Source organism: Cydia amplana, chromosome 7 (genome assembly GCF_948474715.1).
Source record: "Cydia amplana chromosome 7, ilCydAmpl1.1, whole genome shotgun sequence".
NCBI lineage: Eukaryota > Metazoa > Arthropoda > Insecta > Lepidoptera > Tortricidae > Cydia > Cydia amplana.
Window position 1 is genome coordinate 10,790,215 of NC_086075.1, and position 27,482 is coordinate 10,817,696.

The following is a 27,482-nucleotide window of genomic DNA, read 5'->3' on the forward strand; positions in this document are numbered from 1 at the left end:
TGATGATGATTTTAATTTTGCACGACAAATTTTGCAAATCCCGGAGCACACGTGCTACTGTTGTGAAACAATATTTTACGAGAAGCAAAGACTGGGAGCTTAAGATAGATGGGCTCTTCCTGCAACTTCCACGAGTATTTTAATAACGAAAACCGAAGGCCGAACTCCGCATAGGGTCGACGCTCCGAAGCGTAAGGCAGGTGCGTGCTTCCTGTAAATTCCCCAAGTATCTTAATTGCGAAGGCCGAAGGCCGAGCTCCGCGTAGGGCCGAAGGCCCGAAGCGTAAGAAAGGTGCACGCTTTTTGCAGTTTCCCCAAGTTTCTTAATTGTAAAAACCGAAGGCCGAGCTTCGCGTAGGGCCGAAGGCTCGGAGCGTAAGAGAGGTGCATGCTTTCTGCAGCTTCCCCAAGTATCTTAATTGCGAAGGCCGAAGGTTCGCGTAGGGCCGAAGGCCCGGAGCGTAAGAAAGGTGCACGTTTTTTGCAGCTTCCCCAAGAATCTTAATTGCGAAGGCCGAATGCCGAGCTTCGCATAGGGCCGAAGGCCCGGAGCGTAAGAAATGTGCACGCTTTCTGCAGCTCGAAGTATCTTAATTGCGAAGGCCGAATGCCGAGCTTCGCATAGGGCCGAAGGCCCGGAGCGTAAGAAAGGTGCACGCTTTCTGCAGCTTTTCCAAGTTTCTTAATTGCGAAGGCCGAAGGCCGGTCTTCGCGTAGGGCCGAAGGCCCAGAGCGTAAGAAAGGTGCACGCTTTCTGTAGCTTCCCCAAGAATCTTAATTGCGAAGGCCGAAGGCCGAGCTTCGCGTAGGGCCGAAGGCCCGGAGCGTAAGAAAGGTGCACGCTTTCTGCAGCTCGAAGTATCTTAATTGCGAAGGCCGAAGGCCGAGCTTCGCGTAGGGCCGAAGGCCCGGAGCATAAGAAAGGTGCACGCTTTCTGCAGCTTTTCCAAGTTTCTTAATTGCGAAGGCCGAAGGCCGACCTTCGCGTAGGGCAGACGGCCCAGAGCGTAAGAAAGGTGCACGTTTTCTGTAGCTTCCTCAAGATTCTTAATTACAAAGGCCGGAGGCCGAGCTTCGCGTAGGGCCGAAGGCCCGGAACGTAAGAAAGGTGCATGCTTTCTGCAGCTTCCCTAAGTATCTTAACCCGTGGAGCGCCCTAACAAGACACGTGTGCTAGTAACTAGTATAGGAGTTCCATACTACGGTAATTCTGGGGCGCTCCAGGGGTTAATTGCGAAGGCCGAAAGCCAATTTATAATTATGTAGTTGCAGAGATATTAAGCCATAGCACTTTTCAATACGTCTGGTTTTTGGGTCCGACCTATTTAGGTTTTTAAGCACGTTTTATGCTAACATATCAAAATATCAACATGATGAAAGCTCCTTGAAGTAACTTAAGTGCCTTAAATCATATAAAAAATGTGGTTGGTTTGTATGGTCACTAAAATGTATAAAATAAAATAAATTAATTAAAAATTAAAAAACACGACTGCAATTTAAAAGCGAACTGAAAAGCTAAAAATAATTTTTAGTTATGTTAGGTACTCAACTTAATTAATGTAAAATATAATATATAGGTAAGTGTTCTGTCAGGGTCGTAAACAGCAAACGGAAAAGTTTAGGCTCATTTAGGATCGTGACTGTACCTGTATATTTTATTTCGATGCAGTCGGGGACCTGTGAATGGGAAAAATTCAATATATCAAGGTCCCCGACTGCAATCGAAATAAAATATACAGGTACAGTCACGATCCTAGATGAGCCTAAACTTTTCCGTTTGCTGTTTACGACCCTGACAGAACACTTACCTATATATTATATTTTACATTCATTAAGTTGAGTACCTAACATAACTAAAAAATATTTTTAGCTTTTCAGTTCGCTTTTAAATTGCAGTCGTGTTTTTTAATTTTTAATTAATTTATTTTTATATTAAGCAATAAAGCTCAATGTTCTAATCTTGTACGGGCTGAAATACGAGGATCTCACAGTTACATTCTAACTTTATATCACTCAAATATAATTCAATAAAGCTACATCTTGATGAAATCGCTTATAAAAGTGAACTCTAGTACTGGTGAATAAAACTCAAAATATCATGACCAAATATATTTAGATGCGAGGTCTGCAAGGTAACTTTACAATTTCTATTCGAATTTTAAACAATTAAAGCTACAAATTTGAATTTCGAATTTTAAACAAGCTCACTGACCAGCAATTTCGGAACTAAAGTTTTTCAATAGAAAGGAGGATGGGTCAATTATACATAGTGCTGCAGACATTTTGGACTAGTCATTGAGTTTTCACTTCTGTCGGCACTCCCGGAGTGCAACCCGTTGTTTTTTATTACATAATGTAGTTTTATTCTAGGTATCTAGTTTCGCTAAGCATTAAAACAGGATGATCCTGGTGAGGGTGATCACGTCTCACGTCTCACGTGAGACGTGAGTATTTGCTATTATATAATAAAAGAATGCAATTTCACACGAGTAAGAAACAATAAGAAGAGTTTTAAATAAAGCTCTTGAAAGAAGAAATTCATGTCATTTCAAAGCCGGTTTTTTCCTCTATCATATTACATAACTTTAAGCATTACACCTTTATTTGATCCAATAGCTTGTGAAATGTAATATTGTTGACTTCAGACACAATGGAAAAAATAGGCAATATTTTGGCAATTCCAATTTCCGACGCTATAGTGATATTAGAGAAAGAAAAAATTCTGGGATTACGGCTCAGATTTATCTTTGAAACACATAAAATGTTGATGGCTACAATCTAAAAGTAAATTTGATAGCTATTCAGAAGTCGCAACCAGAAATTAAACTCTTATTTTTATATTCAGGAACAGAAGAGACAAGACAACTATATTTTTTCCGTATGTATGTCTGTGACTAATTTTAAATAGCCACGGCATGGGTGCCGCAAGACGGGCGAGGAGCTGGTAGGCCTAAACGGAGATGGTGGGATAACCTGGACGCATATCTCAACGACTGGCCGGAGGTTTCTAAAAACCAAGACGAATGGAAATCGAGGGGGGAGACCAGATCTTTGCCCAGCAGTGGAACATCACATAGGCTTATAATGATGAAATTAAATTCGGGAAATTGACAGTGACATAAATACCCGTGGCGTCCTGCTACACACAGGTGTAACAGTATTTTTTTTAGTAACAAAACTAGTGCCCACGTCAATTCCTAGGATTAGTTGCCAAGCGGACCCCAGGCTCCCATGAGCCGTGGCAAAATGCCGGGACAACGCGAGGAAGATGATGATGATTACCTTGGCTTCCAGCTCTCAACTCCCAAGTGTAATAAAATTATAACTCGGTATCGGAAAACTATATTTGTTTAGGTAGCGACACGTAATCAGTAATCACAACATAACGAAACTAGACACAATTGACAAACTTTGTAGAACTCTAATTGATTCTTAACTTTTATGATATATCAATTACGACACGGAGGTGTTACGTGCAAATTGCTTAGGAACTTTATATTAACAAATTAGACTTGAGGCGGAGAAAGTTTGTTACAGGGTAACGTTATGTATTGTTTACCTACGCCTTAATCTGTTTTTAATTAACACTTTATTATGTTGCTTACGTTGCAAAAAGAAAATGGACGGAAGACATCATGTCAGTAGCAGGCACAGATTGATTAAAGACAGTCCAAATAGAGACAAATGAAGAAAGTATGAGGAGGCTCTTTTACCCAAAAGGGATCCACATTAGATTGAATAAAAAATAATAATGTACCGGCTTACTATATTAATGTGAAAAAAAAAGCTATTGTATTTATTATTTATTTATGTTGCTTAAATACAATAATGTTTACAACCGCCTTTTAAAAAATGGAATTTCCGGATGTGGCACGAATGTACAATATTGCTGCCTGCCTGGGAAGGATAGCTTGCGTCTATGTGAGACAGGAATAGTGCAAAAGGCTTAAACTTGATGTGGTTTCTTTTGAGTTAAAGCGAACCCGAGAGGGCAGATAGCTATGGTGTGCGGGCCGACCAAAATGATACTCGCAGTATTGCTCGTAGATTGCTTCATAAAAATTACTTTCGCAGCACGTCAGTTACTCCGTGAATATGGCAACTGGCAACCGTGCCGAAATAACAAATATACGCGGTAAATACCGCGATAAATAGTATTTATAGACCGTGCAGTGATTAGAATACATACCCGGTTGTTATTGAGCGAGAGCGTCCGCAAATGAGGCAGCGATGGGAACCCGACCCCGTCCCCTATCTCGTTGTTGTCCAGTATGAGCTCGTCCAGCCGTGGGAATTGCTCCAGGCCCTTCAACGTTTCGATACTGTTGTAGCTGCAAACACATATCCATATAAATACATGCAATTATCAGGTCACAAGAGCGCTTTTTATTCGACTTCAATAGGAGTAGTAACAAAGGATAAATTCAGATCTAGGCTTCAGCAGCGTTTCTGCTGCAGTACTGCAGTCCAGCATTGATGCAGAAAATGTCCAAGATCCAGACCTTAGTTTAAAATTGATTTGCTAACTTTTACACGTTTTAACCAAGGGCAAATTACATGAAAGAAATTACACGGAAATAAGACTATACTCGTATTTGTGAGGGCAAACTCGGATCAAATCCGTAAAAGGTTGGCACTTTTAATTTCCACAAACCAAGGAAATTTAAAGTCTGAATTTTGTTTTAATAACAAATTTCTTAAAATCGTATTCTGCCTAATCTCAAAGCATTACATTGCATTGTTTACTGATTTAAATATCGTAGAGGGTATTGCAAAGAATCACGTAAACCTCTTATTTCATTTACCTATTGCGAGATTCTATCGAGTCTGTTGTACCTAAATGAAAATGAGGTTCCAGTGATTACGATTCGGTCCAAAAACCCAGGTGGATAAAATAAGTTCGATACGTGACACTTTTGTTTTACCATATAAATGCAATTCAAGTAGAAAGTTTGGGGTTTAATGGGATATAAAACTGCCAAACTCTTACTTTAGCGATCATTACTAAGAAGTGGTTATTTATTAAGTGTAAAACTCATTTATTGTATAATAAGTGTTATAAGATGAATATAAAACTGAAATTAACTACAACTAATAACTAAAGCTAAAAAATTTATTAAAAATACCTATTAAAATTTTGCGCCCTTGGTAAGGTACCCATCACGCAGGCAGCGTTCCCGTTACTAAGAAGTATTATCAAAATAAAGAAAATAATAACTCAATTCTCTAAATTTATTTTATTTGGTAGAACCTAAACAATTTTGGAGAAAAAAATGAAGCTTGGTCTGCATGTAGCTTACGGGTACAAAAAAAAAGAGTCCTACAAAGCTGAACTTTGCTTGGACTATTATTTATTTATCGTATGGCATAATGTACATCATGTACATGTCACTGGATTACATATAAAAAGAAAAACTTTCAGTTTTCCGCCCTTCCCGGCACGCGACTGCTTCTTCTGACAGGATCTTAATCGTCTACATGGCCTGTGTATCTAGTAAGAGGGCATTCCAAAATGATGTGGTTGATGGTCTGATCTGGGTGCCCGCAGTTACATGCAGGAGAGGAGCTCCAGCCTCATTTTTAGGAAGCGATAAAGTGTGGCAGCACCACAGTAAACGTAATATTTTCATAGGAATTTTTCATCGATGGTGGCAGCCTAAACTCTGTTCTAGAAGTTGAAACAAGTCATCATGAAAATGATGACTTGATCGTTGTTAGCCTTGCCTAATTCAGCACTTAAATTACGTCTCACGAAGAAAGGTTTCCCTACGAATATTTATGAGTTACCGATACTGAATGCATAGATATAATACTGCCTAGCTAGATGACACAGACCATTAAACTCTGTAGTAAATTGGAGTGATAATATAAAGATAGCAGTATTGAGCACAGTGACTACGACTGTCATAAAACGTTTTAAGGTCAATTCCTATCCTTAAAAACCTTGAATAATATGTAGCCCACAACTTTTTTACTACCTATAACGACAGGGTATCCACTAAAGGGATTAAATTGAATACAGAAAAAATTGGCAACACTCACCTAAGGTCTAAATATGCGACTTTGTCACCATACATTTTCCATAGTGCAGGTGGTATTCGTTGACAATCCTGCCCACAATAGGTCAACTACAACAAAAAAAAAAACACTAAACGGGCCATTTTATTTAAAGTTGTCCCCTATGTTATTTATGTTATTTCTACTCAGAATCATGAGCTCTTTTGATCCTAATAGGAGAAAAAAGTGTCCCAAGATTTCCATACATTTTTCGATCTTTCCATTCCGAAACCGCCATACAAAATCAATCAAAAAATGGTAACGGAATGGGAAAAAAACCTTGTGACATTTTTTTTCTCCTATTAGGATAGAAAGAGCTCGTGATTCTGAGTAGAAATAACATAAAAAATCCCAATTTTGAAAAAAAAGTGTAGCGGACAACTTAAATAAAATGGCCCAATAGTTATTTGTTTTTCAAGGGGGCAAAAGTTGTTGTTTGATACCCGAGCAAGCGGAAGATCCCAAAATTGAACCACAAGCGTAGCGAGTGTTTCGAAAAGCGGAATCTTGGGCGTTGCGAGACTTGCGAGGTTTTCAAGGCACGAGGGTCAAACAATTTTTCATACCGAGTGAAACAATAAAAATTCACCACCAATCGCGAGGATAATACTAACTGAAAAAAAAAATTACAAATTGTAAATAGTAAAGCAATTTAAATTATAGGTATTATAAATTATTGATTGGTAATGAAAGTTTGATACAGTAGGGACTTCTTTTGTCCATGACGAATGTCCATATGGACAAAAGAAGCCCCTATATCCAACTTTCACTAGACTGATATAATTATGGTTACATTGTTCTAACCGTATATTCATATAAGGGATGCGCGGTAAACTAACTTTATTTCGACCGTATCTGAAATTACAATCTACTCTATTACGTAAATCTCCGACACATGTAGGGTTTAAAATAAACGGGCCCAGTACGAGTCAAACTAATATGTCGGGAGTTCCGTACATGCCACATTTTATTATCTTATATACCTTTAAACGAGCATTCGAGCAATTCTTGTATATTTATTTATTTATATGTATATATAATCTAATAGATCTTAAAACTTTTCTCTCTAAGTCTCAAAACTATTCAAATTTAGTTTTCTGAACTGTATAAAATGACAATTGACGTTAATACTGCCAAAAACAATTGTAGTCGTAACTTAAACCCGGACGGCATTTTATAGGACGTAAAAGGTAACTGTAGTAGGAGTTTTTATGTCTCGTCATATTGTTCTTATTGGAGCCTTATCTTTACTACGGGTCACTGTATTAGTGTCATATTAAAATATTTATTGCGCTCCAAATGACATTTGAGACGCAGTTGTCCTGAAACGTTACGAGTAATTTGGGTTCGGGAAAGGTAATAATTTGTATATATTCGTAAAAGAATATCTGATAGGATTTCTTATTATTCGACAAAAAAAAACACAAAAATGTTTCAACAACATCTCGCTCAGCCGTCAAGTCGCGCAAAATAATTGCTCAAAGTATGAAAGCTAATATAACAGCGTAGAGTCTGTTCGGAAAGAGAAGAGTCGTGGAATGTATTGGCCCCATACGATTGGCACGATTCTTCTCTTTCCGCACAGACTCTATGTATTACCTACGCATTAACATGTATTAAGTATGTATGTATAGGAACAGTCAGTGCTGTTCATACGACCCTTTAAAATTTAAAGGATTCTTGATCAATTGTTTCTTTTTAAATTGGTTGGGCCGGGATCGATTTAGAGTATGTGTAGACAGTAGGCACCCAAAAATATCTGAACAACTCGAAATTAAAATATAAATACCTATTATCGTAACTCATGTATTGAAGTTACATTTAGCGCGACATGACATGGCAACACAACACAGTGCTTTTGATTATACACTTTTATCATCTGCTAACTTTATAATACTTCAAAGAGATACAAAACGTTGAATAAATGACTGTAATACCCACTTTAGTAAACTTGTTTGGGTAAAAAAACTTAAGCTACGGCCCTCTTGCCTATTAGTAATTTTGTATTTAGGTACAAATGATTATAATTTGCCTATTTTACAAAACAGTAAGCACTGTGTACGCGATTAGTGAAATGCGGGCCTAAAATCGATGGCCTCCTTTGCAAACCGTACGTTACACTACCAAATATCGAATGTTTATCCGAACACTTTTCTACTAGTACCACAGAATAAATAATAGTACTAGGCACAGAAGACTCACTCTCTAACAAAACGCGTCTGTTACGGTCAGCACAGATATGGCAGCTAGGTGGCGACAGTGTCACGCGCGGCTTATGGCTAGCCACCAAAATTGGTGTGGAACGGATGTACTTTTAGCTACCTGTAGTGACGAAATCGCGGAGTGAGCCACGCCTGCTAGTACTTACATGGAAGTTCTTAGTTGATCATCCCTAGTAGTTCTCCTCTGGCAGAATCTAGCTTGTTAGTTTATTACTACAATGTTATTGCTAGAAGCTACAAAATGTTAAATGAGCGCATATATCAAATCGCGAGCAACCCTAACTTTGCTTAATTCCTTCGCAAGAGAACTGTATAATTGGCTAAGAAATACAGAATTCATAATTGTAGCAGATACGCCACTTTTGTAAAAAATAATTTTCAAGGTATTCGTTTTACAACGGGGCAAAGTTGTTGTTTAACCGCTCGTGCTAATATTGATACCCGAGCAAGCGAAAGACTACAAAATTAAAAGAAAGAAAGTGTCATCTTGAGCGTTACGAGGGTTAAACAAATTTTGCCCCCGAGTGAAACACAAAAATGTTGAGTACACCAACCCGAAGTAAATATTAACTGTAAGATATCAAACAAAATCTAAGCAAATCAAATCCAAATGAACGTCATTAAATATTTAAGTAAGTACAAAATCATCATTATTATCATCATTTAAAAGTCAATTCTACCAGCTAACATTTGGAAACAACTCAAAATTTGCATCTGATTACTTTACCCATCAATTGCTCATCAGTTTTTGAACAATCAAGAAAGCCTTTACCAGCTGGTGAGGGGAAAAGTAATTATCGTTCATGCCGTTCGCAATTTCGCATGTTATGTCTTGCGGTGTGCAAAGTAATTTCATGTTGTGTTTATAGGTAAGTCGCAAGTGACAAACAGGAGCAATATGGAGCATCTCAGCACCTTCAATGATACTTAGCTCCTGGAAAGCATGAAAATGTTCTTCCTTTATTTTTAGTTGACACTATTTAACCGTATTGTAAACAAGAGGGCGCTGGATAACTTATTTGTACAACAAGAGAGCAGGGATGTTGCGGATGCCGATTTTTTGACATCCGCGGATGCGGATGCGGATTTTTAAAGCCTCACATCTGCGGATGCGGATGTCGAGATAGTACCATAAAAAACGTCAAATATTACATTTTAGTAATTTTTTATTCAAAAAACATTAAGCCCAACTTACGCTTGACTGCTAATTTCTAATAGGTTTTTTTCACTAATGACTAAATTACCTAGCAGTCTAGCACTTACGCCGATGCTAAGACGTTCCTGTACCGACCTGTTCCACATCCGCATCCGCATTAAATCCGCATCGATTTTATGCGGATGCGGATGTTGAAAATAATGCGGAAGTTCCGCGGTTGCGGATGCGGATATTCGCAACATCCCTGGTCCCGAGCAAGCGAAATACTCAATAAGTCTTCAGCGTAGCAAGGGAATCAAAATCATCATGAATAATCATGACATATCCTGATATATTAATCATGATATATTAATTTATCCTGTGCCATACATTTGTGTTATGTGTTTTGTACAATAAAGAGTTTATACATAGATACATACATACATATATTCATAATCCATATCAAATCAATAACCCGTTATTACAATCGGAATACGCCTCCAGGTGAGTGATTACATTTTAAGCACGAGCGACGGCAGACACGGTATATTGAACATTTACTGGATTAATTGTAATTATGTACCTAAGGAAGCGATACATATCAGCTAGTTACCAAGTACGGTCGATGATGGTTTCGGATATTAAATAGTTTAGTTAGTTTGTGTAGGCTCCATACAACTCCAAGAAAACATGTTTGGTTTGATAAGAAGTAAGAACTAATAAGTATTTATCTTTCTGTGATATTTTTAAAGAAGGAGAGGTAAATAAAATAAATATTTGGGAAGGATAGATAAATAAATATCTTAAATAAGTCAATAACCCAAACTAAGCAAATCGACGATATTTATACATATACTTAGATAGGTACATACTAAAATATACACCTTAAATGCATATATCGTCTCCGTTTTGTAGGGGGTGAATATTCGGTATTAAAAGTAATTGTTCACATAATTTCGAATAGCTCCCGTGACTGTGTCAAAACATGCACTAATAAGTGATCAGAATCGAAGCAACACGTGTCTAGCTAGTACTTATAATGTAATCACATAGATACTGCTATGCCCGCGGCTCCGTTTGCTTAAGATTCAGACCGTGTCATTTGTCTTCATCGCAGAAAACCAATAAATATAATAAGTTTATGGCAAAAATGGCATTTTGGTACAAGCTTTTATCGCTGACTGTACTTTTCTTTTCACAGGCAACTAATACTCATCGAGACAATTCTAAAAACCCTAAACACAAATAGGTTGCGTTGTTTTATCGCAGAGTTCCTATGGCCACCTCCTGTCATATCATCAGATCAGCTAAATGGTACCATAATATTGCATTGTCACCCGACTTACATATGTATGCAAATTTTCAGCTTCATTGGAAGTCGGGAAGTGGGTCAAATTTAACTTGCAAGATTTGACCCGTACAAACATAGTTACATATTTACATACATAGGTACATTGCAAGTTAATAAAAAGCTTGTAAAAAGCCTATGTTCATCCCTCGGGATTAATTAACGCTCTACGCTCTTAATATCATTAAAATACGCTAGCAGTAGTAGAGCCGTGAAAAATTAACAGACGGACAGAGCGAGTAGATTTAATTAATTATATACGAGTATTTAAATTACAAGGTTATCATAACATGAATCCCAGCGAATTTCCTCATTTTCTTACACAAATTCTCGCACCTTTAATAAATCGTTTTATTTATACTTGATTGGATTTAATTTAAAACAATAAGTACAAGCCGTAATTCAATATCGCAGAACTGATACTTAACTGAAATAATTATGATATTCTAAGAATCTTAATATAAGCATGTCGTTAATTAATTTTAGGCACTACAATTAGATTGCGACATCAATTAAAACGTTTTGAAATACAAATTGAGTTCTAATAAAATGAACAGTAATAGACCGAGTGTACAAACTCTGAAAAGACGTTTATTTTCTTTCGCCGTTCATACATAAATATATGAGGCAAATTGTGTTACCTACTTTATCTTAATATTTTTAACCCACCGAAGACGTACGACGCGCGCGGCTACAGCTCAATATCAACTTCGTGCATTCCGACGACAGAGTTCATGATGAGGCGCCGCCCACGGCGTAGCGTTCAAAGGGTTAAATTAAACCAACTACAATCTTTAGTCTTTTTGACCAAACGAAACTAGAATAATCTCTAGTGAAAAAAGACTGAGATTTCATATAAATTTAATACCAGGCGCTTAGTTTCGGTATAATGATCCTTTTCATTAAATAATGCCTTTATAAACGGAGCGCTCAAAACTAGAATTCATGTGATGGATTTTATAATTAATATATTAAACTCACTTCATCACTCACAAATTCAATACATAGCCCGCTTTGTAATTCTCAGTTGCTCTTCAGCCCTAGGGCCTGCCGAGTACATCGAACAATTCGTAAATCGAAATTTATCTATCGGTCTCCTATAGAAAGAATTATAGAGGGAATAGATCGTTATATTTATTATAATATACAGATATATACACCCGAATAGATATTATATGTTATTATCTTGGTTATTATGTATTAATAATCTTATATGAAGTCAGGAAAACTGTTATTATTCAAGATCTCTCCCGGGTTCGGGGTGCTACAGTTACGTTTTTGCTAATCAACATTTTACCACATCACCAAGAATGATCATAGAAGAGACAGATTTTTTCCGAAAGAAAGCATCAAACCCAAGTACTGTGTCTAACACAAGTTGCCATATGAGTATCTGTTATATTGACATAGGGTATTTCGCCAGTAACTGGCCACTTTTAGTAACTGGCCGCCCTAAACTAAAAATGAATTCTATTCACCTATAAACAAAATTCATTTTAGTATAAGGCGGCTAGTTATTGAAGGCTGGCCAGTTATTGAAACCTTATACGAAAATGAATTCTGTTTATAGGTGAATAAGAATTCGTTTGGTGGCCAATTACTTACTAACAGTGGCCAGTTACTGGCGAATTACCCTATTATCAAATGACGTTGTTACCTCAGTCAAAACCATGTGCACACATGTGCACATGGCACACATGTGCATGTGTGTGTGTGTGCACCATGTGCTACAGATACATTTTTTGGTCGTAGAATACTTGTAGGTACGTAAATGTTTGTGGTTCAGACAGAAAAACTATTTCGCATTCTACATAGCATAGGTCATACTTGTCAGCTCCCGACGAGACTTGTCTCCTCACGCTTATACAAATCCAATTTCAAGAAAAGTACCTATAAGTAGTGAAGTCACGGAGTGTGACGGAGTAAAGGATTCCTGGAAGGGTTGGAAGTGTTGGAATGTGTTGGAGAACAGACTTTTTCGTAATATGTATGTAAGTGTGACCAAGTATTGGTGGAGAGATATGTACAAATATAGGTATCGATTATAGCTGGCGCGTGATCTAAAAAAATAAGAGATTATAAATTGATTTCATTTGTAAAGATTGTAACGCTCAAGATCCACTTTTTGAACTACTCGCTACCCTGTGGTTCAATTTTGGAATCTTTCACATGCTCGAGGATATCAACATTAGGGCTCGGGACCTCAGCCTACCCTAAAAATCGGGGGCAAAATTGTCGTCTAATTTGTGGCACCTAAATTGTGGGCTTTAGGTACTTACCCTGTTAAAAAACAACACTTTTGCCCCTTATCTGTGTCAATATTGAACCACATGGAACGCCGCAAGGGCCTGAGTCGCACAATCCGAATCAGCGCACTTGATCCATTTTTATGTTAGTAAATAATACATCATCATCATCTTCCTCGCGTTATCCCGGCATTTTGCCACGGCATGGGAGACCCTGGGGTCCGCTTGACAACGAATCCCAGGAATGGGCATAGGATATAAAATATATGGAAGCAAATAACACCGGACACAAGCTTAGGATTCGAGGGAATACAGAGATGTTTCTACAAATGTACCTGGATATCATCATAAGCTTCTCCTCTAACGCTTTCCATAACAACGCTCACATAAGATTCGTTTTTCATCACCGTTTGTGCCTCAAATCTCTGACTATTGCACATAGTCATTAGTTTTAATGTGTAATTATATCGTGACCGTGATGGCGTAACTTGACTCCCCAACTCTTTTAACAAACTCCCAACGTCTTTATATTTAGCGAGAATTATCATCCATTTGATTATAGCGAACGGGAACATATAAGATTCTACGAACGTACACACGACGATGCCTATGTCTAGGATCGTATAGAAGTGTCCAGATAAGAAGTTCGTTAAAGTAGTTGCTTGCGGCATATTGCGATTTTATGTTTCACTTGAACAGTTTAAACACGTATAACAGCTCGTGGGATGGTTCCTTCAAACTTCAAGACACGTGCCCGACGTTTAATAAAGCCACCAGTTTTTGCCCTATACGAGTTTGTTGTTCACACTAGAGTTTTTACTGTACATTTTGCGCGAATAAAACTTTATGACCAAAAGTTATAATTTGATTAGCTTCATATTTCATAATTTAAGTTTAAACGCAGCAGTTTGTATAAAAGTATAATGAACTAGTATTTAATAACTGAAAATTTTACGATTGCTTTGGAAATAGTGACTCAAAAATTACATAAGCTACACTTCGCGCTTTCCAAATAGTGTCTGTTTCTGTAATTATGTTTTTTGAGGCGATTTCTGTAAATCGCCTCAAAAAACATAATTTCAAACACGCGACACATATTTGAGCACAAATTTCATCTCTTGTCACGAATTTGGCTATCCAATCAAGACACTAACAATCGTTGAATCGTTGAAACAAGTGGCGGCTTGAGGCATCTGTGGTGACGCGGCACTGCCACTAGCACTAGTCTATTCTGAGGAATCTGAGGGCCTACCGCGAACACCCAATTACGTAAATTGTGGGCATCTTTCTCTTTTACTCCAATTAAGGCGTAATTTTATTAGAGTGACAGAGAAAGATGCACGCAATTTGCGAACTTCGGAGTTCGCAGTAGGCCCTCTGTGATCCTATTAAGCCGTAATACTGTAACTTAATAAGCACCTGTGTCAGTAGAGCACTTAGTCTCAGTCGCGATTAGGATTTAATGCTCGCAATCGGAGGAGTCTTAGAACTCAATTAGCTAAGTAGTGGCATTACCTATAATTATTAAGTAAGATAAATTAACTATTGTGTAACTGGTGCATTCTTAAACATGAAGACATAAATTTGTATTTACCTACCTAAATACATTCCTTGATAAGAAACGTGAACAATTGTAGGTACTAGCTCATCACTAGGTAGAACGTAGGTACCAGTTATCTCTGCAGTTTACTGTATGTATCATCTGCTAAATTCGAAGGTAATAGATAGGTAGTCTTACTTTTTACACATTTTATACAATCAATGAATATTTTTAGTCATATGCCCAGTTTTTAAGTTTGAATAATGCTAGTTAATAACGAAAAACATTGCTTTCAGATTACTACACACTGTGTGTAAGAGAATCTTGAGGAAATAATATGAGACGTCCCACGGGTAAAGGTACCTTATGGCTGTTGGCGCTTTCACTATTATTAACGCCGCTCCAATATTATTGCGGCGCTACTATGCGACGTAAGCGCCAGCGGCCATAAGGTACCTTTTGCCGTGGGACGTCACATATAAATTACTTAGTTACCTGTTTTTGGTTTCAACCAATAATTAATTTTAAAACTAATCGTCATCAGAAAAACCGAAAAAAATAATGTTAGATGGGTCCAAAATATATTGAAAATTAGAAACAGGCACACAAATACTTTAATGTTTAAAATTATTACTTTAATTCATAGACTAGGAATCCTCTAGACGGAGTTTAGAGCAATTATTTTATGAAACCGATGCTGCCAAAAATACGGGGGTGCAGGGGGACGAGGTGAGTGAATCCCGTAGCATGATTGGTCCGTTCAAAGACACGGACCAATCACGGCACGGGATTGACTCGAAGATGGAGTAAAACTACCGTATAAGTGGCAGCGGGTGTAGCATTACTATGCTCAGTCTAGAGGATTCCTAGTCTGTGCTTTTATTTATCAATAAGTGTTATTTTGACATTTAAGATTTTGAAATTCAAATTGAAACAAACACAACCAAGAGCTTAGCTAGGGTTTCAATTGTGTTAATTAATTTTGAAATTAGGCAGTAGATGAGTAGGTACCTTCTAGTGAAAACCAATTTACTAACACACTTCCTCCTGTATCAATTAGTGGAACTAGGAGTAAAACATACTCAGCATTAAATTTGTCTGATCTGTTTAAAAGTTATTCCCTACTATGTAAAAGTAACTCTGTGTCGCTGTTACCTCTTCGCACATCAATTGGGTAAAATTAGGTATGGAGATTTTTTGCTCGAGGACGGACATCAGATAATTTTTAATCATCATGATCCCACACAGAAGAAGTCATGGGCCTCAGCCAGGGGCATATTTTAAAATTTGGCGCCAATAAGTTTCGCCGCCCCAGACGTCAAAGAAGAAAAACAAAATGCAATCCGCCTAGGGTAAATACGCCCCTGGCCTAAGCTAGTAAATATCTGGGTAACAAATCTCTTTGTTCTCGTAGGTCATCAAAATAAAAATGGGGCTTCCGCTTTTTCTTTGTTAGGGACTATGTTAGGCTCCTTAGCCTCTTCTCGGTTGAGCCCTGCAGCTTCAAACAGCTGTAGGATTAAGGGGAGTTAGTTAGGGTTTACACTGGAAGTGACTATAAGTACTAGAGTCGGACCACTGTAAGTGTTCATGCCAAGTGCTGAGCTTATAGGGATATGTATTCTTACTCTCAAGTTTGTGCAGAGCTTACAGATAAGTTTGACGGGAATTAAATCTAGGCAGGTTGAACTATAAACTCCTTATATTATACTGCTCTTTACATAGTGAATAAGGAGTATCAAAGGGTCTTACTTAACACCCCTATTAAAAAAATATAAACATTTTAAGACGTATCAGAAAAAACTCGTGTATAATATACTAAATTCTTGCCTTGCATTAAACTTCTAACAACATATATAATCTGCATTAAGTTAGTACATATACAGTTTATTTACTCATTAGTATAGTAATTGATATAAGAAAGGTTATCACTTATCACTGCCATTATGGTATTTATACTTGCAGTACCTACAATTTATATAAAAGTACTTACCATTTTTTAAAAGTACAATTTACTTATGTATTAACATGCTTGATCATAAATTCTACAACCCAACCCAATAGAATGTTTACTACTCACCCGATTGTTTTCAAAAGATACAGCGAATGAGTTGATATGACTTTCTTCCATTTTTAACACAAAACAAACGTTTACACCAGGGTTATTATAATGAAAATTAAATAAATAACTATCCTTTATTAATGTAACACCACTTCATCCAAAAACTTTAATCGCTTTTTGGTTTAGTTAGTTTATTAACTAACTTAAAACAGTTTCTAACTTTTGCGACTTCTTCGGCCTTTCTGTTCCGTCAAATCCGTCACTTATGACAGTTTTGACAATCGTGTTGTGAACAGAGCGCCTACCGCGAACCACGTTCGACGTGTTGCCTCTCTGTCGCACGTGTAAATTCGTACGTAAGTGTGACAGGGAGGTAACACGTCGAACGTGGTTCGCGGTAGGCCCTCAGGCCCATGGCCACAGGCCATGTGTGAAACTTATGACGTTTGTTTTTTTGTTTTTTTCTTTATGGAACAATCAAAATTAAGCTGTGTCCAGACGGGCTGGGCAAATCGACCGATTTGATCAGGAAAATAATAGGCGCCAATCTCATCTAGCGTCCACACGTACACAATTTGCATACTAACTTCGAAAATTGGCATTATTGTCTCCGCACCTGCTGATTTTATCGGGGAATCAAATTGGCGTTTGCGTCCGCACGGCCTGATTCGATCGGACAATTTCATCAAATTGGCGAAAAATTGTCTCGTCTGGACTCCACTTTAAACATTATAATTGGTCAAACCAATTTGTCAGTAAATAAGAACCAAAAACTATAGGTACTCAATCCTTTTCTTTTGGGTGATATAGCTGGTCAAGCATATCTATCTTTGTCTTACACTAGTGTAAGACAAAGATAGTATGTCTCTGTTTGAAATGAGACAGTCCTTTGACAAACTATATTTAATTTATTTAGCTATAGTTGGTCAAGCAAATCTTGTCAGTAAACAAAGGCGCAAAATTCAAATTTTCTATGGGACAATATCCCTTCGCGCCTACATTTTTCAAATTTGCCGCCTTTTTCTACTGTCAAGATCTGCTTGACCAAGATAGGTAATTTCGTCCTGCCTTGGTACTGCCCCATCGTCGTGAACAACGGCGCAGAACGGAACTCGTGTCGATTTAAAACAAGCAGAGCAATTTATTGAGCAATATTATAACTATATAAGTATTGTTTGAAAGAAGGATGCACATTTCGGTGGTACCATGTATAGGTAAACCAGAACTTTGGGAGTATTGTCATGAGGGCGCTCGTTTTGAATTTTATATAGCAACAATTTGTATAGTGGGGACAATGGAAATTGGCAGATGATTTTTGTTTTAGTCCGACAACTTTAATAAGTGCGAAGTTTGATGTTTGGATATTTCTTCGGTTTTTACGCTTAAATGGCTGACTCGATTTAGATAAAATGAATAGCGTAAAGTCAATAAGTAACGCAAGAGTTATAAGTCAAAGAGTTGACGACTGGTCTGGCCTAGTGGGTAGTGACCCTGCCTGTTAAGCCGCGGTCCTGGGTTCGAATCCTAGTAAGGGCATTTATTTGTGTGATTAACACAGATATTTGTTCCTGAGTCTTGGGTGTTTTCTATGTATTTGTATATTATATATATCGTTGTCTGAGTACCCACAACACAAGCCTTCTTGAGCTTACTGTGGGACTTAGTCAATCTGTGTAAGAATGTCCTATAATATTTATTTATTTATTTATTTTATAAGTAAGAATTTATATGGATAATTTTACAAATAACATTATTACAAGACATCAACCAAATCGTGACGACCTGACTATAGTGACATTTGTCCATAAGTTTGAAACTTACCCGTCAATTCAGATGCTAATTTCGTTATGTTTTTTAATGGAAGAAATTTCTCTCCCGCACGTTTTTTTCCAATAAATAACTATAAACACTATTTACAACTTTTTTCTCTGTAAAATCTAAAACTTTCGGCATGATTATTGCAGTCTAATAATAATTCACACGAAACTAGACAAAGCAATGTTTACATTGTCAATATTGACAACTATCATAGAGGGTAGATGTTGTCTATTATTAAAATTGTTGCCATTGCTAGAAATTAGTACCAACAAATTTCCGTAACATGGCGCACCCTCAATAGATCCTGGTTCACCTATACCTATTTCAATTATTTTTATGTAAACTAGAAACTAGACAAAGTGTTGTCTAATAGTACATTATTGTCGAGGTTCGGAAGTAGCTACTTGCAGGCTGAGGATTCGTTTTAAACGGACGACCTTGGGAGTCCGTTTAATTGAATCCGAAGCCAGCAAGTAGCCTTCCAGCCGAGTCATATATAGTGCTTTTCTCAAAAATGGTGCAAGAAATAGAAATATTTTACAGAACTTACAGAAGCAACGTTCTAATTTTCCATTAATTTTCACAGAAAAAAGTACAACCATTAAAAAAATTAGCTTGCCGCCTTTAAAAAAAAAAAGAAGTGTATTTTTCTGCTGAAAATACGCCAAACTATTTGAGACACCTAAATAGTCGCGGTACCAACATTAAGCCTGTAACAGACTATCGCACCGCACCGCGACCTTGGAGCGTCGCACCCATAAGTGAGAGTGAGAAAGAGATATCTGTTTCTCGCTCTCACTTATGGGTGCGACGCTCCAAGGTCGCGGTGCGGTGCGATAGTCTGTTATAGGCTTTATAATAATAAGTACTGATCATCTGTTTGGCTGTTTAAGGGACCTATGCCTTCATTTGATATGGCCATTTGAAGTTTTAAAAAGTTTGGAACTCGTTAAATAATGGAATTTGTATGCGACATTGCAGTCCCGAAATCGAGACTGCAATGTTTTTAACTTTTTAATTTTTTGAATGACCATAAACTACGCACTTCGCGACCTATTTTTTAACCGGCAACGTCGACTTTGCCGTCCATTTTTGAGAAAAAGTATGTTGTTGTTGTTAAAATTTTCTGAAAAATATACGTAGGTATTCTATCGTACTTAAGCTGGGTTGAACATAGCGGAATTGAAAAGATAAGTACTTATAAAATATATTATTTATTGCCTAATTGTCTGTTATTGGCTTGAATTGTTTACGAGGAGGGGCTAAGAAAACCCGGCGGTTATTGATGAAGCACTGCACTATTCCATATAGCCCCGTGCGAGGCACACCATGGCTGAAGTCGTCCATAAGACCAATCGTCTTTGCCGCTCTTTTAAGCATTGTAGCGTTGGAATAAGGTATCCGGACCGATTTTGAACTACTATTTACTTTTCCGGTTTTAACATCTTCTACTGTCGTTTCCGGAAGAGAGTACACGAAATTTAACCATAAATGCTGGTTTTCTTCAAGCAAATAAGAAAGATTTTGCCGGCTGAATGGTATAAATTCTGTGTTCAATAATCTTTGCTCGTTGTCAGAATCATGATATGGCAAATGTTTTACATTGTTTGATTCGTATACCCCAAATTTATAAGTCCTTGATATTTCCGGTCTAATACAAACACGACCCCGTGTAACAGCTTGATTGCACAAATTTTCATTGATATAATCCCTCGGCAAACTTGGCGCCATCTCATTCCATGTTTCAGATAACAGCATCCAACCCTTGCCTGGGAAGAAGTCCGTCCGATGCAACAAAGGATGTTGGTTTGCATCCACTAATCCTCGTTTGCCGTTGTCGTTCCATGCCGACACACACCATATGCTGGGATCTTTTTTCAAAAGTGGGTAAGTTCCTAGAAAATACTCAAAGAAGTCAGGAGAAATATCAAAGTTGTCTTCAAGGATAATAACTGCTTTGTGCTTTAGTGTCTTGAAGACATAGTTAAGGGCATACTTATAGTGATGACCTGAAACTTGCTTCGGTATTTCCAAAAAGGTGGTGGTGAGTTCCTCCTGGTAGAATGATCGAATAATCACATCTTGCGTTTCTTTGGAAGAGCAGTTGGAGTACTTGGAGGCTACTATAATAGGGAAGGATTTTGTATTTGGTCTGAAAGTATGAAGACTTGCCAAAGATCGTTTTAAAAACCGCGCGTTGCACGCCATCACTAACGTCGGTAATACTAATACCTTTTCACGTTTTAGTAGAATTTCGTTATTCGGTATATTATTTTTGCTCTTTTTTATTCTGTTCTTTATAATAACACCACATAGTAATAGCATACACAGAAGTATTAGGATTGTATATGAACAGAGTTTTTCGCGGCATCTTCGTAAGTTTAGTCGCATATTAATTGAAGGTCCAGGTAGGTACAGTAATTAATAGGTAGGTATATGACGTTAGTTCAGTCTGCGCGAAAAACGAGATTAATACAAGTTAGTGTAGATATATTCGTAAACGCCATAAATATCATCACGTTATGAACGAAAGCAACACAGCATAAATTGTCAGCAAGATTTTGATTTAGGTTTTGTAAGTGCATTGAGTTTTTATGATGCGATCAGTGGTCACGGCTGAGCAAGCACAGTAGATGGAAATGTTATCGAAGGAATAACTAACAGAAATCACATTTAGACGACACGACCAACAGAAAGCTATTTTTAGGGTTCCGTACCAAAAGGTACGAAAGGAACCCTTATGTTTTATTTATAATAGACTGGAATATGACAGTTTTGCCGCAGAAGAACTCTTTTAGAATACTTGGTAAAAATACCCACTATATCCTAAGGGCTGATACCGATGGACTGCAACCCGACTGAAATTTGTATGGGGACTGCATGCACGTCGATGTGCAGTTCCCATACATCATACAAGGTGTTGTAGTCTGTCTGTACCGGCCCTAATCGATAAGTGACAAGAGGTTCAAGATGACGCTATTTAAAAAACGAAATGCAGCAGTAAGAGATCTTCAAATCTTATCTTATACTTTTAAACGAGCAATTCTTGTTTATTTATATATATATATATATATATATATATATATATCTATTACGGCGATCTCGGAAACGGCTCTAACGATTTCGATGAAATTTGGTATATGGGGGTTTTCGGGGGCGAAAAATCGATCTAGCTAGGTCTTATCTCTGGGAAAACGCTGGTTTTTGAGTTTTTATATGTTTTCCGAGCAAAGCTCGGTCTCCCAGATATTATTTATTGTAGAATGTTAAATTATCTATCTACTACTACTACTGCGTAAGCTTCATTGATTCAAAATCAAGCCGTGAGTGATGATAATGTATGTTCTGTGTGGTTTTGTTTCTTTTTATTGCCGAATGCGGCAAGACCGGTGTGATAAATTACGGGAATAACGCCCCATTTCGGCTTTATGGCCTAACTCCTTGTTCGGCTTTTATTCAGCTCGATAGTTTATGTGTTGTGGCGACGGTTGAAAATCAACAATACATGTTACAGCAAATTCTGCTTATACCTAAATTGCTTTGATTCAGATGAGCACTGGTGCGACATTTTTCGGTTCTTCCCCTTTGTCAACATTTTCATAGACATTTTGTGTCATGTCTTAAAAATTGATTGTCTCGATCGAGTAAGTACCTATATGTATACTAACTTCATTTTTTTAACAAAGATCCATAGATTGGGTAAGATCACTACTATTCTTATTGAACTATTTGAACTCGCCTCCGTGACAAGCGAGATAGCTCGAGCGGTAGTGTCCGACCAAAGTTGCTGTTTCGGTTTAATCGGTTTCGGCATAAAATCCGGTTTCGGCCTGACTAAAAATAATATAGAATTAGATTAGGTAGGTACCTATACAACATTCGACACGACAATTCTTGCGCCCTTGTAAGAGTTTACCCAGTATTCTTTGTTTTGTAGAGTCTGCTAGATACCTAGGCATGACGGATTACAAGACAATCTTAACGGCACTCAAGTTTCGAATTACATAGAGAAATATTACTGATAACGTCCATATTTGCTTTCTAAGTTGTTCTTCTTATAAAATCAGAGTTATGAAATGAAGAACATTTATGAAAAAAAACACAGTAAAAATGTATACATATTATATTATAATATTTTCGAAACTGTTAAAAGTAGTTTATGCGACTGTTTGAGTGTATAGTTTACGTATGTAACGAGCTGAAATCGTGTTTTATACTAAAAAATCCTTATGTGTGTAGATAAACTAGTTTAATTTGCGCATATTTTCCGAACACAAAGTTAGTTATTGTTTATTGGATAGCTTCATCAACTTGCATTAAATAAACAAGTTCTCATCGTCTCTCTACCGTGAAACAGATGCGGATTTTACAATTTGAGAAGGAGCAGTGGTGTAAGGTTAGGGCGGTTTCGCACTACGTCCGATTCGAATCAGATCCGAACACGTGAAAATATGGTCCGTTGTAGCCGTAGAACTATTTCTATGGTAAGTTACGCACTACATCCGATATCCGTCATCCGATTTCTTTCCGTCATTCTAGAATCTCCATTCCGGAGACGAATTTTGACGGACCGAAGTAGCGTTAGTATTATTTGTATGAACGCTCGCGCACTGCGTCCGAGTTAAAGCCGAGCTGCGTACGAGCAGAGGGGCAGCGGGGCGGGCGGGGTATGCGGATAGGACTAGTGCGTAAGCGAATATCCGAATTCAGTCCGAGTCAGGCGTGTCTCACTCTGCGATTTCGTCGCTTTGCTACAGGTAGCTAAAAGTACATCCGTTCCGGCCCCAATTTTGGGGAAAGCCATCATAAGCCGCGCGTGGCGCTGTCGTCACCTAGCGGCCATATCTGTGCTGATCGTAACAGACGCGTTTTGTTAGAGAGTGAGTTTTCTATACTTAGTACTATTATTTATTCTGTGTCCGAGTTAAGACATATTTTCACGGGTTCGGATAGGACTAGTGCGTAAGCGAATATCCGAATTCGGTCCGAGTTTTCTAGACCCATATTTTCACGTGTTCGGATCGGATTCGGATCGGACGTAGTGCGAAACCGCTCTTAGAGCCGGCGTACCTAGCTATATTTGACGTTCATTAGAGCATTGTAGCCTACTTGGAAAATAAACTATCTTTATCTTTATATTAATACGACCTTGAGTCGTATATTTAACTGCGTTCGAGCGCCAAACTACCTCGACAGAAATGGGTGCCTTTCATCCCTTGGTCAATCTACTATTGATTATCATTTCGTTTCAATAAGTGCGAGCGAGTGTAAAAGACGAGACTTTGCGAGGCGTACGCTGATTGGTGCTCGCGAAGTACACCGTATCAAGGTCGTATCAAAACAAGATGAAAACCATATCAAAACCTTAAAACAGAATCGACATGACTTCTAGCTATACTCAAGATATTACGACGCTTTAATTACCGCGACTCTGCAATTAAGCGTCATCAAAATGCCAGACTCATTTTCGAGTTGGAAATCAGTTTTAAAAGTAAACTCCAGGTTTGCAATGAGTTGCAAAGCGATTACTACGATTTTTAGGGTTCCGTAGCCAAATGGCAAAAAACGGAACCCTTATAGATTCGTCATGTCTGTCTGTCTGTCTGTCTGTCTGTCTGTCTGTCTGTCTGTCTGTCTGTCCGTCTGTACGTCTGTCCGTCTGTCCGTCTGTCCGTCTGTCTGTCCGTCCGTATGTCACAGCCACTTTTCTCCGAAACTATAAGAACTATACTGTTGAAACTTGGTAAGTAGATGTATTCTGTGAACCGCATTAAGATTTTCACACAAAAATAGAAAAAAAACAATAAATTTTTGGGGTTCCCCATACTTCGAACTGAAACTCAAAAATTTTTTTTTCATCAAACCCATACGTGTGGGGTATCTATGGATAGGTCTTCAAAAATGATATTGAGGTTTCTAATATCATTTTTTTCTAAACTGAATAGTTTGCGCGAGAGACACTTCCAAAGTGGTAAAATGTGTGTCCCCCCCCCCCCGTAACTTCTAAAATAAGAGAATGATAAAACTAAAAAAAATATATGATGTACATTACCATGTAAACTTCCAGCGAAAATTGGTTTGAACGAGATCTAGTAAGTAGTTTTTTTTTATACGTCATAAATCGCCTAAATACGGAACCCTTCATGGGCGAGTCCGACTCGCACTTGGCCGCTTTTTGGTGTAAAAGGATGGCTCGGTTATGCAATGGAATGGACGTTCAACCTTTTACCTAGTTGTTTTTAGCGAAAATACATCATTTGTTAGTGAGTAGGTATTATATTATTTATCCAGTAAAAACATTCTACCTAACATTTTAACCACGTGAAGTATACGAACACATATTGCGTACACATAATATGAAACTATGCCCTGTTTTACTATATGTATAACGTTTTTTACTTAACTAATTAGGTATTGTGAGGTATGTTAATTTTCACATTTATAAGCAGGTCAGCAATAAAAAAAAGAATTTATTAATTGATTAGGTACCTACCTACATTATTTTTTACTTATAGAAGTTCCAAAAAATCATAAAATATTTTTTTTTTAAATAGGGCTTACGTACGCTTGGTGGTTCGCATTTAGGCCGATGTGTCCGTTTCCTATAGAAATATTATATTAGAGGGTCACGTCCAAGCGTCGGTGATCGCGTGATGTTTTTTATAGAAAACTAAAAAAAAAGTCACGTCATACTTTTTATAGTAAACTAAACATCAGTTTGTATAAAGATTTAAAGAAGAGGCTCCTTGACACTACCAGAGATCCTAGGGCTGGCTCATTCCTTGGCCAAAGAATCGGAGTTGCCATTCAGCGGGGGAATGTAGCCAGCATTATGGGCACCCTTCCGCAGGGATCGGATCTGGGGGACTATTTGTGTTACTTAGTTTTAATTTAGTTTTTATTTAATTGTAATTTATTTTATAATGTGAATTTATCGATCAATGTGTTGAAATATATTTGTTTTTGTATTTTGTGGTTTATATTGTAATAAATGTTTTTTAATTAAAAATCAACCGAATTGAAAACCTTTGAAGGCGGTTAAGGCGGTTATCACACTGAATGCGATTTGCACGTTGCTCCGATGTTTGAGCGAGACAACGCTATGCGCGTATAAGGTAGGTATTTGACTATACATATATAAAATAAATTATTTTACACCATGCAAGAAATAAAGCACCAGAAGATTAATAGAGAAACGTAGACAGCAGTTATTTTTAAACACAATTTCCATTTTAAAATCGTATAAAACGATAAAGAGTAGGTCATTTGACTGTGACGTCACATGCTAGTGTTTCATATAAATTCCATAGAAGCAAAATCGTTTTGACAGTTCGAAAAAAGAAACTGATTTGACTAGTAGTCAAATACCCTATTATGTATAGCGACATCCTGTTCGCAAATTCCATCCAGTGTGATAACCGCTTAACAACCAAGATAAAATTACGAGCAAACAAAGTTGCGTGTAGCAACTAATAGGCTATAAAATCTCTCGGCAAGTAAATCACAGAGCATGGTGTTGTTTCAAATTGCGTCCTATAATTTTATAGGGGTTCGCGTCCTCACGTTACGGTAAAACATGCGCATTTTGTCCGCATTCCTGGGGTGGCTTATTATGACTATAGAGATGCCACGAATATTCGGCAACTATTCGGAACTATTCGGTATTCGGCCTAATTCGGCCACTTTGCCGAATATTCGGTATTCGGCCGAATGTTGCCTACTATTCGACCAAGTCATTAGGTAGTAGGTAGGTACATTAATTAGTTCTGTTGTACAAAAAACATATCTTAGCAAACGTTGTGCTTTGTTGGCGAACAGTTTTTAGGGTTCCGTAGCCAAATGGCAAAAAACGGAACCCTTATAGATTCGTCATGTCTGTCTGTCTGTCCGTCTGTCCGTCTGTCCGTCTGTCCGTCTGTCCGTCTGTCCGTCTGTCCGTCTGTCCGTCTGTCCGTCTGTCCGTCTGTCCGTCTGTCCGTCTGTCTGTCCGTCCGTATGTCACAGCCACTTTTCTCCGAAACTATAAGAACTATACTGAAACTTGGTAAGTAGATGTATTCTGTGAACCGCATTAAGATTTTCACACAAAAATAGAAAAAAACAATAAATTTTTGGGGTTCCCCATACTTCGAACTGAAACTCAAAAAATTTTTTTTTCATCAAACCCATACGTGTGGGGTATCTATGGATAGGTCTTCAAAAATGATATTGAGGTTTCTAATATAATTTTTTTCTAAACTGAATAGTTTGCGCGAGAGACACTTCCAAAGTGGTAAAATGTGTGTCCCCCCCCCTGTAACTTCTAAAATAAGAGAATGATAAAACTAAAAAAAATATATGATGTACATTACCATGCAAACTTCCACCGAAAATTGGTTTGAACGATATCTAGTAAGTAGTTTTTTTTATACGTCATAAATCGCCTAAATACGGAACCCTTCATGGGCGAGTCCGACTCGCACTTGGCCGCTTTTTTATAATAATTGTGACTCACAATGTTCGCATCTCATGCCGAATATTCGATCGCCGAATATTCGGTATTCTGCCGAGAGAGAGTGGCCGAATATTCGGTATTCGGTATTCGGCCAAAACCACTATTCGGGGCATCTCTAATTATGACTGTCCGTCCCCTTACGATCAAATTTCTACACCCAGAGCGGTAATATAAGGACATATTTTCGTACAATTGCCACGCAGTGTCATTGCCCGCCATCATGGACGCTGCGGGACAACAGTATAGTGGTATAATTACGCACGTGCGATAGAGATAGGAACAGGCGGGGTAATGTACGAAATTCTTCGTGCTCAGCGTCCTTACTTTAATCGGATTCAACCTGAACTTGATTTATTATTAACTGCGACCCGCCCCGACTTCGCACGGGTTAACAAATTATACATAAACCTTCCTCTTGAAACTCTATCTATAAAAAAAAACCGCATCAAAATCCGTTGCGTAGTTTTAAAGATCTAAGCATACAGACAGACAGACAGGGAAGCGACTTTGTTTTATACTATGTAGTGATGATATGATATGATACAAATGAAGAATGATAA

At 37.7% G+C, this 27,482-nt stretch overlaps 2 protein-coding genes across 3 annotated transcripts in view; both read right to left on the reverse strand.

The window, feature by feature from the left end:
- Window positions 1-16,804, reverse strand: part of LOC134649604 (leucine-rich melanocyte differentiation-associated protein-like) — a 39,197-nt gene extending 22,393 nt beyond the window's left edge. The window contains exons 1-3 of one of the 2 annotated variants that reach the window (XM_063504430.1): window positions 16,629-16,804; window positions 6,043-6,128; window positions 4,190-4,331 (exon numbers count right to left, since the gene is read on the reverse strand). In XM_063504430.1, coding sequence (XP_063360500.1) covers window positions 4,190-4,331; window positions 6,043-6,128; window positions 16,629-16,679 — 279 coding nt within the window. In that variant the 5' untranslated portion in view covers window positions 16,680-16,804. Of the gene's footprint in view, window positions 1-4,189; window positions 4,332-6,042; window positions 6,129-13,343; window positions 13,818-16,628 lie in introns of those variants that run through there. The other variant, XM_063504429.1, reaches the window with a different exon arrangement.
- Window positions 1-27,482, reverse strand: part of LOC134649588 (major facilitator superfamily domain-containing protein 9-like) — a 336,592-nt gene that overhangs the window by 79,899 nt on the left and 229,211 nt on the right. The window lies entirely within an intron of this gene.